This window comes from Ctenopharyngodon idella, chromosome 13, assembly GCF_019924925.1.
Source record: "Ctenopharyngodon idella isolate HZGC_01 chromosome 13, HZGC01, whole genome shotgun sequence".
NCBI classification, from domain to species: Eukaryota; Metazoa; Chordata; class Actinopteri; order Cypriniformes; family Xenocyprididae; genus Ctenopharyngodon; species Ctenopharyngodon idella.
In genome coordinates this window covers 4,087,009-4,105,057 of record NC_067232.1, presented here as the reverse complement: position 1 = coordinate 4,105,057, position 18,049 = coordinate 4,087,009, and the positions used below count along the sequence as shown (strand labels likewise).

General features: G+C 36.3%; 1 protein-coding gene across 1 annotated transcript; it reads left to right on the top strand.

The window, feature by feature from the left end:
* The first annotated feature begins 1,034 nt into the window (after window positions 1-1,034).
* On the top strand, window positions 1,035-17,846 carry capn2a (calpain 2, (m/II) large subunit a). The gene is made up of 21 exons (XM_051916650.1): window positions 1,035-1,483; window positions 1,669-1,738; window positions 4,653-4,771; window positions 5,379-5,512; window positions 6,258-6,426; window positions 6,534-6,617; window positions 6,777-6,862; window positions 7,035-7,103; window positions 7,190-7,350; window positions 9,472-9,641; window positions 9,750-9,761; window positions 10,030-10,241; window positions 10,561-10,597; window positions 14,256-14,321; window positions 14,777-14,834; window positions 14,917-14,981; window positions 15,097-15,165; window positions 15,267-15,345; window positions 15,537-15,653; window positions 16,709-16,767; window positions 16,858-17,846. Exons 1-21 carry the CDS (start codon window positions 1,247-1,249, stop codon window positions 16,879-16,881), a joined length of 2,097 nt encoding a protein of 698 aa, XP_051772610.1. The 5' UTR covers window positions 1,035-1,246; the 3' UTR covers window positions 16,882-17,846.
* The last annotated feature ends 203 nt before the right edge of the window (window positions 17,847-18,049 follow it).

The following is an 18,049-nucleotide window of genomic DNA, read 5'->3' as shown; positions in this document are numbered from 1 at the left end:
ATAAGCATGTGCAGGACAATGTTGCATCAACCAATGTGTTATTACAGGAAATAAATAGAAACATTTGCTAATTTAGTTGTGATACCACAAAATGTAAATTAATAAAAGAGGTGTAAGAATAAAATTATTCTATGAATTATTCTATGACGTAGGCTATCTATGAATATTTACATATTTAATTGCCCATATTTTAATTAAAGATATGTCATATTACAAACACTGTAAAATCAAATTTAATGATTTCACTCAATTAACCAATAGGTTTTAATGAAAGCAGAGATGTCTGAAATATACATCTAATTCATGGAAATATTCAAAAATAACCCCATTAATTACAATAATTATTAAATTTAAAAATAATAACACTAGTAACAACATGCCACTTGGAGCCTTCTGTGCCAATTCTGGGGGGTCATCTTACCTCAAGGGTCTAATTTTTTACTTCAAAATAAAACTGTAACTAAACTATAACTTTTACTTCACAAATCCAAAAACACTGATGTGTCCACAAATCCCGCATTAACAAATAGATACAAAAAAAAACAAACAAAAAAACATTTATATTTAACATAATACAATGTTATAGATCACTATTTTCCAGAAACAGAAAATTGGATCAGTTAACCTCAAAACTGTTTCGGCTGACTAAATCTCACAAATGTTGATATTCAGATGAAATGACAAAATTAAAAATAGCATAGACATTAATCAAAAGTGCTTAGAAGAGATTAGGCCATCTATTAACTATAAAGGGCCACCAATTAGAATCAAGCAGCTACCTGGCACCGTTACCAGGCTGCTTTCCCAGAAACCAACCCCACTGAAAATACTAGCAGCCTGACCAGTTAAAAAGTGCCCAAAACCCCTGTAAAACCAGCCAACAGAGCGACTTGACCAGAGCGGGAGACCAAAAAAAGTTTTATTCCCTCAGCAAGATGGTCTGAGATATAGGCTATAAATAAAACAAACAAAAAAAAAAATGTGCAGACGAAATGCAAGAACGCTTCCTGTATAAACGCGTGAAAAAGCTCAGCTTTAAAAAACCGCCTCGAGACGTTCTGCTCCTTTTCAGCTGTTTTGAATTTAAAAAGAACGCAGAAATCGTCCTGTGCGTGTGTGAACGGCCCCTAAAATTACAGGCTTGGGACCACGCCTGTCCTAGAAGGAGGAGTGGGTGAAGGCGTAAGAGCATTTTTGACTGTAACACTTTTCAGCTGCAGAGAAGCACAGAGGGAAAAGTTAGAAAATGTCCGGGGTGGCATCCACACTCGCCAAGAAGAGAGCCCTGGCTGCTGGCTTTGGGACGAACACCAATGCCGTGAAGTACCTGAACCAAAACTTTGAGGGTCTGAGAAGTGAGTGTCTGAGCCGCGGGGAGCTGTTCTGTGATACAACGTTCCCAGCCGCTCCCGAATCTCTGGGCTTCAACGAACTCGGTCCACGGTCGCCAAAAACCAGAGGTGTTGTGTGGAAAAGACCTGGGGTGAGTCCTGTCAAATCAACATTGTCTTGTCATTGTGGCATGAAGCATATAAAATCTTGGTAATGTACTTTTCTTAAAAAGCAATGTATGCCAACATATGACTCATCTCCATGAGTATTCGAATGGAAAGGGAACATTTTAACATTTTTGGAAAACATGTCAATGCTTTTGCACTACTTCTGCAGGAACTGACCTCCAGTCCTGAGTTTATTGTTGGAGGAGCTACAAGAACAGATATTTGCCAAGGAGGTTTGGGTAAGTAAACACCACTGCTATGTGCAATTCTAACAGTCCAAAAGGTGTTCATTATGAGGAATGACAGATCGACCAAAGGAGCATTTTATGAAGCTGTCTTGGAATTGTCTTATTCTTTTGGAAATCCCCTCTAAACATGTGGAAACATTTTAAGAAAAACACCCACTTTTTTGAGTTTCCTGTTCCCCTTTAATATTGCACTGCTGTCTAATAAGTGTGAGACCCAGAAGTTACTCAAACATCAAAGAAGACTTTGTGCAATTTTTGGGTGAAATCCCAGTTTTCAACTCCCCAGTTTGTCTTTGTTTTACTTGCAATGAATCTGTTGAGCGATATGGAGAAATCTTCTGTCTGTGTTCATTTAGTGGGGTGTGAGATGCACAATTGCATAACACAGGGAACAATTCTTGTAACCTCTGCCTCACAAGGCTGCTTATTATATTACATCTGACCCTGCGTATGTGCTAGTAGTAGTAACATCTTTTTTGTATCTTTTAAAATGAAGTGTGGATGGGTGCTTTTTTTAAAATATTTTTTATAGACATGTTTTGTAGATTTGACTTTAATTACGTATTATTTTTGTTTTTGGTTGCATATCAATGTCTTTACAAAATAAATTGTCAATATTTATTATTTTTTTAGTACTTTTTATTTATTTTATTCAGTAGTTTGAGTTATCTCATTATTATGCATAGGTTTAATTAAAGGGTCATGCAATACTTGTAGCCTCGCTAAACACAACATAAATCATTGCATGAAATGACTGGTTTCATTCTTTAAGAGTAGGAAATAGTTTTGATAGCAGTTGAGGAAACTCACCATTAAGCCTGTTAGTTTAACTGTTACTATAGTAGCACTTTCAGTGTTGTTGTACATGGTCGTATCACTAGGAACATGTTGTCATAGCTGTATGAAAGATGATTCATACTGCTGAAGAGGAAACCGTTTTTTTCAGCCTGGTGAGTTTTGGTGGCATTTTGAAGCCTAATCAGCCGACATGTTGGGGAAGAATCTGAAGGGCGGTTTATTTAGAGGCAGCCAGCTAAACTGAGTCCTCTTTGTGAAGATTGTGGAATGCAAATAATATTTGGGCAGGACAAACTGTGTAGGCCTACAACAAACTGCTGGGGGATAGAATCTCAGCATTTGCAATTGAGCATGTTGGAAGTGAAGTCTTAAAGGGATAGTTCATCAAAAAATGAAAATTTTGTCATCATTTACTCATCCTCAAGTTGTTCCAAACCTGTATGAATTTCTTCTGTTGAACACAAAAGAAAATATTTTGAAGAATATGGGTAACCAAACAGTTGATTGGCCCCATTGACTTCCATAGTATTTTTTTGTCCATACTATGGAAGTCAGTGGGGTAGTGTTGTCAAAAATGTCGATATTTCGATATGTATCGATACTGAAATATCTGAAATGGTTCCAATACTCCTTTTCTAGGACCCTAGTTTTTTGTGATAGCGCCACCTAGCCAATGCTACTCCAACAGAGGTCACCTGATTCAAAGTTAAAACAAAGGCAAAAGCTAGACCTATGGAAATTATTCATTTAAGTGTCAGCAGTCTACAGTTATTATTTAGCTGTGTTCATGGTGCTGCTTCAAATTATATATTTGTTTTCAAATTATTTTAGTTTATTAATGTACTAATAAACACAATAGTTTGTAGCGCAATTGTTTTACCGTTTCCTGCACTTTGTTAAATGTGTCGCACATCAGGCGTTAAGCGCTGCGCTGCAGCTAATGAATTGAAGTTTTGCACAGACACAAAAATAATCTCTTTCCAAGAAAACTTCATTTAAAACCAGAATATTGCTCATATATTGAAACAAATTAGGTTAAATACTAATGTTTAAGGTTAGGGGTTGGTTAGGACAATATCAATTAAATTTATACAATTAAACAACTAAAAAATTCAAAAACAACTTAAAAAAAAACCTAGGGTCCTAGAAACGCCTTCTTAGAAATGCGGTCCTGAAACTGCAGCCCCCTTCTTTTTCGTGGCTTATTGCACTTAAACGGTCAAATATATTATGTTTACAAAATTATGTGAAAATGCCCCATTTGCTGAGTATTCATGTAAATACAGTCAGTTTTGGAATGTAAATAGTTGAGAGGAAACGCATGTTGTGTAACATTACAGTCAAACCAAAATTTATTCAGACACCTTGAACATTTCATTCATTAATACAGTTTATACACAATAGTTTAAAAAATATGGTAATAAAATATGACAAGATCTAAGAGTTAAACTGTGTCAGAAAAAAATGAATCTTAATTATGTCACATAACACTTAAGCAAAACATGGTCAGGTCAAAGTGTCTGAATAATTTTTGGTTCCAAATTTTTATCAATTTTACTGGTAGTCCACTGTATGAAGAATTTTTGGGTATGTCACAGTTTACTTTATTTTGCTATCCTCACTTACATAAATGAACTATAGTGTCCTGCACCCACTAGTAAAAATATATCAAAAATATCTGAATAATTTTTGGTTTGACTGTATATTGGATCCGTGCATAAGCTCTTAAAGTGACAGCAGCCTAATAATAAACCAAATAATAACAAATTATCTGTATGGCGGTATATATGACAGTTTTCCCCATGGTATCAAAAATAGTATCAAATATCGATATTTTTCAAGGTATCGTATCGAAGTTGGAAATTCCAGTATTGTGACAACACTACAATGGGGCCTATCAACTGTTTGGTTACCCATATTCTTCAAAATATCTTCTTTTTTGTAAGAAATTCATACAGGTTTGGAACAACTTGAGAGTGAGTAAATGATGACAGAATTTTCATTTTTGGGTGAACTTTCCCTTTAACATTTATAATACCTTTGCAGCTGTTAATTTTGGTAAAGTTTGTAAAACCTCCAAAACTACAACTATGTTTTCTTTCTGCAGGTGATTGCTGGCTCTTAGCGGCCATTGCATCACTAACCCTCAATGATGATGTTTTGGCTCGTGTCGTACCATCCAACCAGGGCTTTGGACAAGACTATGCTGGAATTTTCCACTTTCAGGTAAACAAAGCAAATATGAAATTTAAGTTGAACTTAAAGAGATATATGTTGAATACTTGGGCTGTTTGAAGAGCTGATGAAGTTTTAAGGAATTAAGCCTTGCCTAAGGATGTTGAGTGGTTGCTAAATTGTTGCTATGGTGTTCTGGGAGGTTGTTTGGGTGTTGCCAGGGGTGTTCTAGTTGGTTGCTATGCAGGTATTAGACAGATAGATGTCAAATAAATAATTATCCCTCTTTAACAGAGACTCAGATTGGCTCGGTTTTATGGGTTTGAATGGTGGAATGTTTTTGCCAGGACAGGAAGTTAAACTGACTCATAATAGACGGACAGCATTGATCCCAGAGGAAGTGTGTGCTCAGTTCCTCTGTGTGCTCAGCCTTTCTGTATTTTTAAATTCCACTTTTTGCTATGCCACTGAGTTCAATTACACAGTATTAAAGCATTTAAATCATTCCCCGATCATAACTGGAAGTCATGCCAGAGATGATTCACAGGACTTTGAGACTGAACTTTGGCTCTTGATTTTGTGTGTTATGAGGTTATATTTAATTCTAATCTGCTGTGATTCCTTCATAATTTAAGTACATTTGTTTTGATGGTTGCAGTTGTGGCAGTTTGGGGAATGGGTGGATGTGGTGGTGGATGATCGATTGCCCACTAGAGATGGAGAACTGCTGTTTGTTCATTCGGCCACAGGCTCTGAGTTCTGGAGCGCCCTGCTGGAGAAGGCCTATGCAAAGTGAGTCATACAGTCTTCCTTTTGTTGGGTTTGGGATGTGTTTCTCTTGCGTCATAACAGTCACAGTTGCAGTCGAGCTTTCTATTTTATTTTTTATTTTAAGTAGTCTATTAAAATTATTAAAAGGTTATTTAAAAGTTGTTGTTTTTGAAAAAAGAAAAAAAAAGAAATATTTTAAAAGTCTCTTATGTTCACCAAGATATTTATTTTAATAAAAATACAGTAAAACAGTGATATTGTTTTTCTATTTTAATAATTTTTTAAATATAAAAAAGTTCATATTTTAATATTTTAAAAAAATGTAATTTATTCCTGTAATGGCAAAGCTGAATTTTCAACATCATTACTCCAGTCTTCAGTGTCACATGATCCTTCAGAAATCATTCTAATATACTGAATTTGGTGCTCAAGAAACTTTCTCAATATTGAAAATGGTTGTGCTGCTTAATATTTTTTGTGGAAACCATAATACATTTTTTTCAATATTCTTTAAATGTGGTTTTATCAGAAACACTTGCCAAACAGGTGAACATTTCACAAATCAATATTATATGTTTTGTCTCTTGGAAAAGCACATTTGACAATAGCTTGAGTTGGGATGTAGATGTGAAGGAAAATGTAAAGGATTTTGTTGAAGAAAAATATATCACGATAATTATCGTTAGCGTTTTATCGCCCAGCCCTAAGTCTGTATCACTCTTTTAGCACACTTTTCGTTAGAGTGACACTGTGTTCTCTCATTCAGAGTAAATGGATGTTATGAAGCTCTGTCTGGAGGTTCCACAACTGAAGGTTTTGAAGATTTCACCGGTGGGATTGCAGAAATGTACGAGTTGAAAAGCGCGCCATCCAACATGTTCCAAATCATCAGGAAGGCCCTGGACTCTGGAGCTCTGTTGGGATGCTCCATAGATGTATGAGGTCTTCAGCACACCTAAAGATGTTAAAGGAATTGTTTACCCAAGAATAAAAAAATTCCTTTTAAAATAGAATTTTTATTACCAGTTCTTTGTTCCTACAGATCACCAGTGCAGCAGACTCTGAGGCCATCACTTATCAGAAGCTTGTGAAAGGACATGCTTACTCACTTACTGGGGCAATTGAGGTTATTTATCTTGTCTTTCTTTTTTTTTCCAATAAAGCCTTGGATTAGACTAAATTCAGACATTTTCCTGTGCATTTGCTCAGTGAAAGACGACATATACTAAAAGTAGCATTTAACCTTGTAAGTTTTATATGTATAATGTATGTACAATTTTGTTAGGTAAATTACCGAGGTCGAAAGGAGAAGCTGGTCAGAGTTCGTAATCCTTGGGGTCAGGTGGAATGGACGGGGGCCTGGAGTGACGAGTAAGACCCAACAATTTAATACAAGATTTAAAATAACTTGTTCATTTATTAAAAATCTATGTTATATTGTTTCATGAGCTTGAAATTGAGCATTTGTAGCATTATACAGTAGCATATTCACAATATTGCTTAACCTTATTACTTATTTATATCTATGTACCCTGTATTTTAGCTCTTCTGAGTGGAGCGCTGTTGATCCATCTGAACGTGAGAATGTGAAGGCAGAAGATGGAGAGTTTTGGTAAAATCAAATTCAGTTAAAAATGAACCGCATCACCAAAGTTTTTCTTGGCTCGGTTTATTCACTTCCTGTTTGCACTTGTGCAGGATGTCATTCTCAGATTTTGTGAGGCAATATTCCCGCCTAGAGGTCTGCACTCTGACACCAGACACGCTGAGCTCAGACTCTGTCAAACACTGGAGTACATGTAAATTCGATGGCACCTGGAGAAGAGGCTCTACTGCTGGTGGCTGCAGGAACCATCCATGTAAGCATGTTTATATTTATTTGACCTTAAAGGTGAAGAGTAATTTCTCTACCACTACTGGCACCAAAAGGAATTGCTGTTTAAGTGGGCGTGGCATAACAACATTGACTCTACCAAACTTCTTGTTAAGTCCAAACACTCTACCAGATGCCCCAAGAAAACAACAAAACAGTGCTAAAATACACTCGTGATGTAATACTACTGAAAAATTATAATCCTAACCTTTATCTGCATACTGAAATACCAGATGGCCAGACAGTGATTCATCATTTATATATCGTTAAAATATTCGTGTCTGGGACGACCGTGAGCACGGGGACTGTAGTGTACACAATAAACAAGTTTTTAAATGCTTAACTTAAATGTGTAATATGAATAAATAGTGCTCATGAATGGCTGTTAAGATAGTATTCTCAAGTGAAACAAGTAGAGACTTGGACCACGAAATGAGCATTCCTTACGTCATAACTTAACAAGCGGATGGCATGAGTTTGGGTAGGGACTGTCAGTGAAACACTGGAGAATGTGTAGTAGTACAGTGTAGCATGTTTTTTCAAGTCCATTCGTGAAATTTCCTCACTACTAAATATTCCACGGTCAACTGTTAGTGGTATCATAACAAAGTGGAAGCAATTGGGAACAACAGCAACTCAGCCACGAAGTGGTAGGCCACGTAAAATCACAGAGCGGGGTCAGCGCATGCTGAGGCGCACAGTGCGCAGAAGTCGCCAACTTTCTGCAGAGTCAATAGCTACAGACCTCCAAACTTCGTGTGGCCTTCAGATTAGCTCAAGAACAGTGCGTAGAGAGCTTCATGGAATGGGTTTCCATGGCTGAGCAACTGCATCCAAGCCTTACATCACCAAATGCAATGCAAAGCGTCGGATGCAGTGGTGTAAAGCACGCCGCCACTGGACTCTAGAGCAGTGGAGACGTGTTCTCTGGAGCGACGAATCTCACTTCTCTGTCTGGCAATCCGGTGGACAAGTCTGGGTTTGGCAGTTCCCAGGAGAACGGTACTTTCCTGACTGCATTGTGCCAAGTGTAAAGTTTGGTGGAGGGGGGATTATGGTGTGGGGTTGTTTTCCAGGGGTTGGGCTTGGCCCCTTAGTTCCAGTGAAAGGAAATCTTAATGCTTCAGCATACCAAGACATTTTGAACAATTACATGCTCCCAACTTTGTGGGAACAGTTTGGGGATGGCCCCTTCCTGTTCCAAAATGACTGCGCACCAGTGCACAAAGCAAAGACATGGATGAGCGAGTTTGGTGTGGAGGAACTTGACTGGTCTGCACAGAGTCCTGACCTCAACCTGACAGAACACCTCTGGGATGAATTAGAGCGGAGACTGCGAGCCAGGCCTTGTCGTCCAACATCAATGCCTGACCTCACAAATGCGCTTCTAGAAGAATGGTCAAAAATTCCCATAAACACACTCCTAAACCTTGTGGAAAGCCTTCCCAGAAGAGTTGAAGCTGTAATAGCTGCAAAGGGTGGGGCAACTCCATATTAAACCCTACGGATTAAGAATGGGATGTCATTAAAGTTCATGTGCACGTAAAGGCAGGCGTCCCAAAACTTTTGGCAATATAGTGTGTGTGTATATATATATATATATATATATATATATCTCAAATAAATGCTTTTCAAGTGAACTTTCTATTCATCAAAGTATCCTGAAAAAAATGCACCATGGTTTCCACAAAAATATTTAGCAGTTTTCAACATTGATAATAATAAGAAATGTTTCTTGAGCAGCAAATCAGTATTTTAGAATGATTGCTGAAGGATCATGTGACACTGAAGACTGGAGTAATGATGCTAAAAATTCAGCTTTGCATCACAGGAAAGACTTACCTTTTAAAATATATTCCAATAGGAAACAGTCATTTTAAATATTTCAAAATATTACTGTTTGTACTGTATTTTGGATTAAATAAATATTAAAAATTTTAAATATTAGTATTTTTGTTTGAGCGTAAAAGATTTTTCAGAAACATTTAAAAAATCACTTTTAAATGGTCATGTATGTGAAAGAAACCCATGTGAAATATGCAACATAAGAAATTATGTACTGTAATCTGTTGCTGTAATTGTCATCTTAATTATTTGTCTTCCACAGACACCTTCTGGATGAATCCTCAGTTTAAGATCAAACTAGAGGAGGAAGATGATGATCCTGATGATAATGAAGTAGGCTGCAGCGTGGTGATTGGCTTGATTCAGAAGAACCGGCGCAAAATGAGGAAGTCTGGAGAGGACATGCACACTATTGGCTATGCCATCTATGAGGTGCGGTTGCTAAGATACAAATGTTTTATGTGTTTGTTTTTGTAATGTTTATGAAATATCCTGTAAAGGGTGCTGTTTATACACCTATTCTTTTTGCTTTCTTTCTAGGTGCCTCCACAGGTGAGCACAATGGAAAAACCTAAATAGGATTTTTGCAGATGAAGACATGGAGCATTAACATAAATAGTATAAACAGTGAAAAAAATATTGTAAATACATTTTGATAAAAAATACTTTTTAGTTAATAATAACCACTGAGAAACCACTCAAAACTCCCAAGCAACCACTCTAGCAATGTAGCATTTACTTTTGCACAGGCAAAAACCACTCACATTTTCTTCAGAAAATGTAAAAATCTAGTTTATTCTTCCTCTGCACCTCATTGTAGTTCCATGGGCAAAAGGAAGTTCACCTGGATAAGAACTATTTCCTGAGCCACGCTCAGAAAGCTCGATCTGAGACCTTTATTAACCTGAGAGAGGTCAGCACCCGCTTTAAACTTCCTCCTGGAGAATATCTCATCGTCCCATCCACATTCGAACCGCACAAGAACGGAGACTTCTGTGTGCGTGTGTTCTCCGAGAAACAGTCTGAGATGCAGTAAGATTTGTCTGGTTTTATTGATTCAAAAATGATTGATAAGCACTTAATAAAATCATGTTCTTGTAGTGCCTTCAACATGTGATCAAACAAAAACTCTATACATTACAAGTGATCTTGAGAAACCTGTCAAGAAATGACAAAAGTTGTAGATAGGTGTTTTTTTTTTTTTTTTTTTTTTTTTTTGTTTGTTTGTTTCAGTAATTTAGCGGTCTTAAGGAAATGACCCTTTTGTCTTTCTTCCTTTTTGCTCTTCCAGGTCATGAAGATTTTGTATAGTACATTTAACTACTATTTCTTTCTCTCTTATTTCTTCTAGACAATGCGATGACCCTGTAGAGGCAAACATAGAAGATGTAAGTCCCATTTTCCTTTGTGTCTCTCTTATCCACCTTTTCCCAAAGGCCCATGATGCTTTGTGCGAATTATGGGAGTAACTTCTGTTAAACTGTAAACAATCATTATAAGGCTCACTCTCTATGAATGCAATAAGCTTTAAAAAAACTGGGTACAATGAAGTGACATTATTCTACTCCCTTTTCGAACATTAAAAGGAAACTTAAAAATGTGTTAAAGCATTAACAAATTACAGTACTTTCAACAGACCATGAAGCTTGATTCTTTCTGCAACAATATTATGGATGTGTTAAATATCACTGTAGTAATATATGTCTGTATAATGTTACATGCGTTGCTTTAATCAAAAATGTCAATTAATATTAGCATTGGGTGATATTTCAAAGTGCTTTCCGTCATTGTGACAGATTTACCTGCTTTAGAATCATTCCAGTAAACACTGTTAATAGGGATTAGAAGTGAAAAAGGGAGACAATTACATTTTTAAGCATCTGTGTGATAAACCTGGAAGAGACGTGAGGATTTGGGGAGGAAAAACAAGAGATTCTTAGTGAATTCCAGTGTATTATTCATGGGATATACTGTAAAGTAAATCATCACTGTCAGCGTTGGGTTGCAAACAATAATGGAAATAAAAGAGCTGGATTTATTTGCAAGTAGTATATATTTTAATCAGAATAAACTCAAAATAACACTTCTTCAAGAAATCTAGGAACAAAAACATGGTAAGCAGAACAACCACAGAAACGAAACTGAACAAAGAACAACTGAAAACGAGGACTATGGGTACAATTACATGACAACGATGAACTAAAAATTGAAAAGTTTTTCCCGTTCACGTGAAAACGACTAAAAACGCTGTATTCTGCTGCCAGGCCAGTAGTTGGCGATGTCACTTTGTAAAGAAACACAACACGCCTATAGACTGAACACATAATACCCATGCGCACAACGTCACCGTTTTTCAAAAATTCACGTTTTATTGGTTTACACAGAGATGATAACGGTATTGTCTTCAAAAACTTGCACCTTGAAACCTGTTTTCAAAAGTTTAAATTTTCAGGCCCCCAAAATACCATTGTCATGTAAATGAACGGCCAAAATGTATAAAAAGATTTCCGTTTTTAGTTGAAAACAGTGTTGTGTAAACGGCCACTATATATACACAGAGAGAAATACTAGGGACAACGAAACAAAATAATTAACTAGACACAGGTGAGGCACATGAGGGCAAATCAAACACTATGGCAACCAATGACAGAGACAAAGGAAACTGAACTGGGAACAGTGCAAAACTAACAGGCTCACAACTCAAACCCAGAAACAGACGTAACAACCACAATGTGCAGTATATGTTGTGTTTTTGTATTGTTACAGTGGAATACAAAGAAGAAGAAGAAAGAAAAGAATCAGGAGGAAAAGAATCAAGCAACTGAAATGAGATATTCTTGTGATACCATGTCACATTTAAATACCAAGCATTACAATATTCTTCTGACGACTGAAAATAAAACATTTAGGAAAACTGACAGCTTGTTCAGTCAAACTGACGGATAAGGATTATTTGTTGTGCAACCTTATAATTTGAAATGATTTGTTTCAGTCTTTTTGAGTGGAAGCTCCTTAAACCGGAAATGCCTCCCATAATTAAAAACGCAGTAGGCTCGTCAGGAAAAATGTGGATAATAATTATAAATAGGGATACACCGATACCGATACCAAGCTCATGTACTTGTACTCGTACTCGTAAAAATACCCCCGATACCAAAGACCGATTCCTCACGTGACGTAACTGACAGAATGTCCCGTGCACAGAGACACCGGCGGCAGCAGCAGAAACAATGTCAGCCTCAGGGGTAGTGTTGTCAAAAGTACCGGTACTTCGGTACCGAGTCGGTACTGAAATTTTGAAAATGTGACGATACCAGCATTTCTGTAGTACCAGTAGTACTGAGAATCCGGGTATATTCGGTACCCACTGATAGGGCTGTGCCAGTATTTACTTGAATATGACACGAGTGAAGCACAAAGCTTTGTTTACAAAAGAAATAATAGGTTAGCAATTAAATGTGACATCGCAGCCATGGAAACATTTTGGTTCATGCCGAATGAGAGAGATTCCATTAGTTATTCCACTGAACATGGAATCTCTGTTTCTTTTCCCAAATTTTCACTCACGCAGGGGATTATAACGTTTCTTCCTTTCGTTCGCTTTTAGGCCTATTATAGGCTATTCGCATTCTTTACTGTGGTAAAGTAGAAAAAACACCGTAGGACAGGAACCTTTTTGCTTGCACGTCAGTTTCTATTTAACACAGTTTGTGCTTGTTATTAGACTTCATAAGGTGCGTCAAGTTTATTTGTATAGCGCGTTTCACACACGCTGGTGATTTTTACTTTTGCTTTCCCTGGCGGCGCTAAATCAAATATAGCCTGAATGTGTGAATATAAAACTCGCTCTTCAGACCTTTTACAACAAGTGTTAGTTCCTTGTAACATCAGGAGATAACATGAAGATATTATTAAAGCGAAATGGTCTCTTTCTTGCTCGTGTCCCACATCCCTCTCAAAGAGCAGAGCGGGAGGCTATATGACGCATCTTTGTGCAGAAATAAAAAACGAATGTTTTTTTTTTTTTTTTTAAATAATGTTTAACTTTCTTATTATTTAGGTTACCATTATTTACCGATATTTATTTCATAGTTTTACAGGCTGTATTGCGTCGTTTCATTGAAGGAATAGCTAAAAGAAACACGCACGTCTGTTACAAAATGGTTGTTTGAGTATTTATTTATTTTTTTTATATTTCAAAATTTATTTCATTGAGGTATATATACACACACAAACATACCCACACGCTCCAAATATTTATATGTATGATTCCCATATTTAATATGTTTTTAAAATAGGCTATATAAAATAGTAAAATAGTTCCAACAGATTTTGCTGTGGTACCGAAATTGGTACCGAGAACCGTAAAATTTATATGGTATTGTTACCGACTACTGGAATTTTGGTAGGCCTACCGTGACAACACTACTCAGGGGTGTGGAAATACTTCAAAAAATAATGATGACAACCCACACATTGCGAACTGCATGCTTTTAATCACAATTTGTTATCGATTAGTGAAGGCGGGATAGGCGGAATCGCGCTGAATGACACAGACCAGAAGCGCGCTTTTACTCACAATGGACATTTTGACAATTTGACCGTCAGGCGCAAGGAGAACTGATCGCGCGCGCAAGAAAAAGCGCGCGATCAGTTCTCCTGAATGGTCAAATGAACACATAGTTGTCAAAATGTCCATCGTGTGGAGTATCTCACGTAAACACAGTCGGTCATGGCTTAAGTGGACGTAAACATTTGGGTGAAAACAGGACATGTGTCAGTATCCATGGATTCGGTCTTAAAGGGACCATAACCTAATTAAATATTTGTCAATATTGTTAATAAAACAACAAAAGATGTTAAATAAAAGTATACATGGTAAATAAACCTACTGTATCTGAAAAACAAGTTTATTTAATTTGTATATCTATAGTATTTGTTGTATTGTTTGTAATTTGTTTGTAAAAAATATCGGTACTCGTACTCGGTCCTTAAAAAATGGTATCGGTGCATCTCTAATTATAAACCTCTTTTCTGTCTCCTCAGGAGACAGTGTCTGAAGATGAGGTTGATGCTGGCTTTAGGGGACTGTTTACTAAACTTGCTGGAGATGTGAGTATTTTAGATCCTGCATAAAGGCCCGTTAACACCATCAACAATAGCTATAAAGATAAAGATAACTATAACAATAACACAAAATTGTTCTGTTTATTCTAAGTGTATGCTGCAACTTTGTCGTCTGCCGCTTTAAATGTTCAAGCTTTTTAAAGCAGGATGGATTCTGATTGGCTGTCAGTGTTTTTATCATTCATCAGCTGGAAAAAAAAATCATTCTGAAAGTCATTCAAACGATATTGTTCTTCTGTGCCATTATCATTATAGTTGTGATGTGGACTCTGCTATTCTTTTATATGTAGAACTATTTTTAGAGCTATATTTTATCGTTATCATTATAGTTATCGTCTTTGGTGTGACCGGGCCTTAATGCTCATGGATTACTTTATTTGATTGACATGAAACATGTTTGACCAATTAAAAATATGTAATAATGTTTTCTCTTACCTAAGGACATGGAGATCTCTGCCATTGAGCTGCGAACAATTTTAAACAAAATAGTCGCTAAACGTAAGTCTTTTCTTTATACATTATTCTAAAAAAACACATATTCATAAAGATATTTAGTAAACAATTTGTCTTCTCTGTACAGGAACTGATATAAAGACAGATGGTTTCAGTTCGGATACTTGTCGAGTCATGGTGAACCTCATGGATGTATCCTTTTACAAATAGTCCAACAGGCAGTTGTTAAGATGTTTTTTTAACTCATTTGTGTTTATGAATTTTTCATAATTTGTGTCATAATCAGTTTGACTTAACTCTAGTGCAGGAAAGTGGCAATGGTAAACTGGGGTTATCTGAGTTTGCCACTCTTTGGAAGAAAATTCAAAAGTATCTGGTCAGTTTGTCTCAAAATTTGCATAGAAACTCAAAAATGCTACATGCAGATGCTTCTCATGGGTTATCTTGGGGTAACATTCTCATCATCCCCTTTTTTAGGTCATTTATAAGAAGAATGACATGGATGGGTCCGGCTGTATGAGTACACCAGAGATGCGCATGGCTTTGAAAGAAGCAGGTACGCTGACCTTTGACCTTCATTCAAACTTTTAATTTTAAAATGAGTTTTTTAAGGAGGATTTAATGAATTCTGATACATCACAGTCAGGATATTCCTGAAAGCCATAGTTTTTTGGCAGTTATGTGCTAGCAGCAAGTGAAACTTTGAGTTTATCAAAGTAACTTGATTTATTGGTAATCATTTCACAGGATTCTCTCTGAATGACTGCATTCATCAGAATCTGGCTGCACGCTATGGAGACGCAGACATGACCATCGACTTCGATAACTTTGTGTCCTGTGTGATGCGTCTGGAGATGATGTTCAGTAAGAGCAGTGAATTCTTAATTCTGATTGGTTGAGATGGGTTTCAAGGGTGTTAATTTTTTTTTAAAATTGTATAGCTATAAACTACTTGAGGTTTGTTGACCGCATTACAGTTGTATATCACTTTACTACATACTTTCTGAATTGTCTCAAGTTGTTTTAACTTGAAAATGAAAGATTTTAAGTAAAACTTTAAAGTGCCCCATTATGCTTTTTACATGTAGTGTGTAATATAGCTGTTTGCGAGCGTAAAAGGTCTACATGCACGATAAAGATCAACATCCACGATAAAGTTATTGTCTCCTAAAAGAAAGAACCATTTCTAAAACAAGTTAGCAGTAATTCCAGTCTTACTTCGCTGCACAAAACTACATAGATTTGTAACAAATTTGCATAATGCCAGCTTATGGTCTTCATTGGCTGCCCTCAAACAACGTCTACTTTGACCCGCCCTCAAACACTATAGGTGTAGCTGAGGCCTAGAAGAGTTTGGTTCATGTTGTCGACATGTCAAGAAGACGCTGTTAAAACTGACTCAATCGTTACTCATCGTACCACTGTGTGTACAAGTGCTGAGGTAACCTCTGGAGCTTAAATTCAGATATGGTAATGGGCGTTCCTTTTCCGACACTGCTGTAAGAGGTAGACCGATCACAACAGACTGGGCCTTCTGACCAATCAGAGCAGAGTAGGCTCTCAGAAAGGAGGAGACTGAATACTTTATTGAACTGTTTCAGACACTGTGAGAAAAGAGGTGATGTTGCAATATATATTATGAGAAAATTAGTGTTTTTTGACCTTTGATGCATGCAAACCTATTGTATGAGACCTCTAAAAATAATTAGTTACCTTTAAAATAGCATTATGGGGCACTTTAAGTAGTTCTGTATACAAAAAAGACCTGAAAACATCTTTCTGTGTCTTTACCACCTTGTAATAATTCAGTGGTCCATAAGTGGTCCATCTTACATACTATATAATGTGATTATATATATATTTTTTGTGTATATAAATGAAACTTCAACAGCAAATTCTTATTTCTTTACTCTCTGTAGAAGTGTTCAAGAGGATCGACATGGACAACAGTGGGTTCATTGAGTTGGACTTCTTCCAGGTACTCAATTTCTTGCAATCTAAAAGTATGTCTTAATGTTTATACATTTTGTGTTTGAGCGTTTTAAATGGTTCTTTTTCTTTCTTTCAGTGGCTGACATTTGCTATGATTTAAAGGGCCAGAGGATTATTATGAATTGTATTGTTATTGTGCTAGTTAACTTACACAGATTACAGTCATATAGACAAATTCTTAGTATAATGGACAACCTGGAATTTGTAAAAGTGTCTATTGTACTTTGTTACAGAGATACAAGTATAGTTGGCTGTTATATTATTTGTAATGCACTTTCCTCTTATTGCGGTGCTTGCAAGGCATCACTGTTTTTTTGGGGTTTTTTTTTTTTGCCTTTTTTGTTTTTTTGTGCTGCTGATGTGATTGATAGACCAAATTGTGTGGGTTGTTGAGTAGAATTGTGCAATTACATTAAGATATCAGACATATGATTTTCACCTGGTCTATATATATTAAGGTTATATATAGGGAGGGACCAGATTATCATATCAAACTTGGAAGTGGCCAGTAAGCAACCACCTAGCAACATGTTAGAAACCACATAGCAATACTCTGGCAATTTCTTTGAGCAAGCACCGCTCACATTTTTTAAGAAAATGTTAAAACTAACCAATTACAGACCTGATGAAATCACTTGACAAACAGGGTTTTTTTCTTCTGCCATGTTAATGTATTTCCTATTGAAATTTGAATAGGACATATCATAGAAAAACAGCCACATTATCACAACAAAGGACCATGATTTGCTATTGATAATCAGTGCAGATGGTATAAAAAGCCACAAAACTATAATTTTGATTTTATGGGGTCTTTAATGCACAGACTCTATTCAAACATTATTTTGTAGATTATTTATAGGCTAGTGCTAAGATAACTTATGCTATTTTTTGTGAACTTTATTCTTTTTATTGAAATTCAAGATTTAAGTCTTAAACCAAGTTTACTTTTCTTTGCTGCCTTGCAAGCATTAGTATTTCCTTGTGTACCATTTGGAATTTAAAATGCCTAGAATACACAGCCTTGTTGCTGAAAAGAAGCAAATAAAGTTATCTTTTATTACAACATGCTCTTCCCAGTGTTCAAATTATTCAATTACTTGAAAGGTGTTCAACTTTTAAAGAGAATTTCTGTCAATAATTTTCGCGACAATCTAGGTTTTCCTCGGGCATAACAAATTTTATTTTGGTGACCCATAGCACCGTCAGTTTAATCAACTATAAAATACATTTTAAACAAAAAAATATTCAAGGTTTAACTAAGTGGGACA

Coding starts and splice junctions, on each gene's coding strand:
- capn2a (XM_051916650.1), top strand. CDS start 1,247: ATGTCCGGGGTGGCATCCACACTCGCCAAGAAGAGAGCCCTGGCTGCT. Junction 5,513..6,257: donor CTGGAGAAGGCCTATGCAAA/GTGAGTCATACA, acceptor TCTCTCATTCAG/AGTAAATGGATGTTATGAAG. Junction 14,982..15,096: donor TCATGGTGAACCTCATGGAT/GTATCCTTTTAC, acceptor ACTCTAGTGCAG/GAAAGTGGCAATGGTAAACT.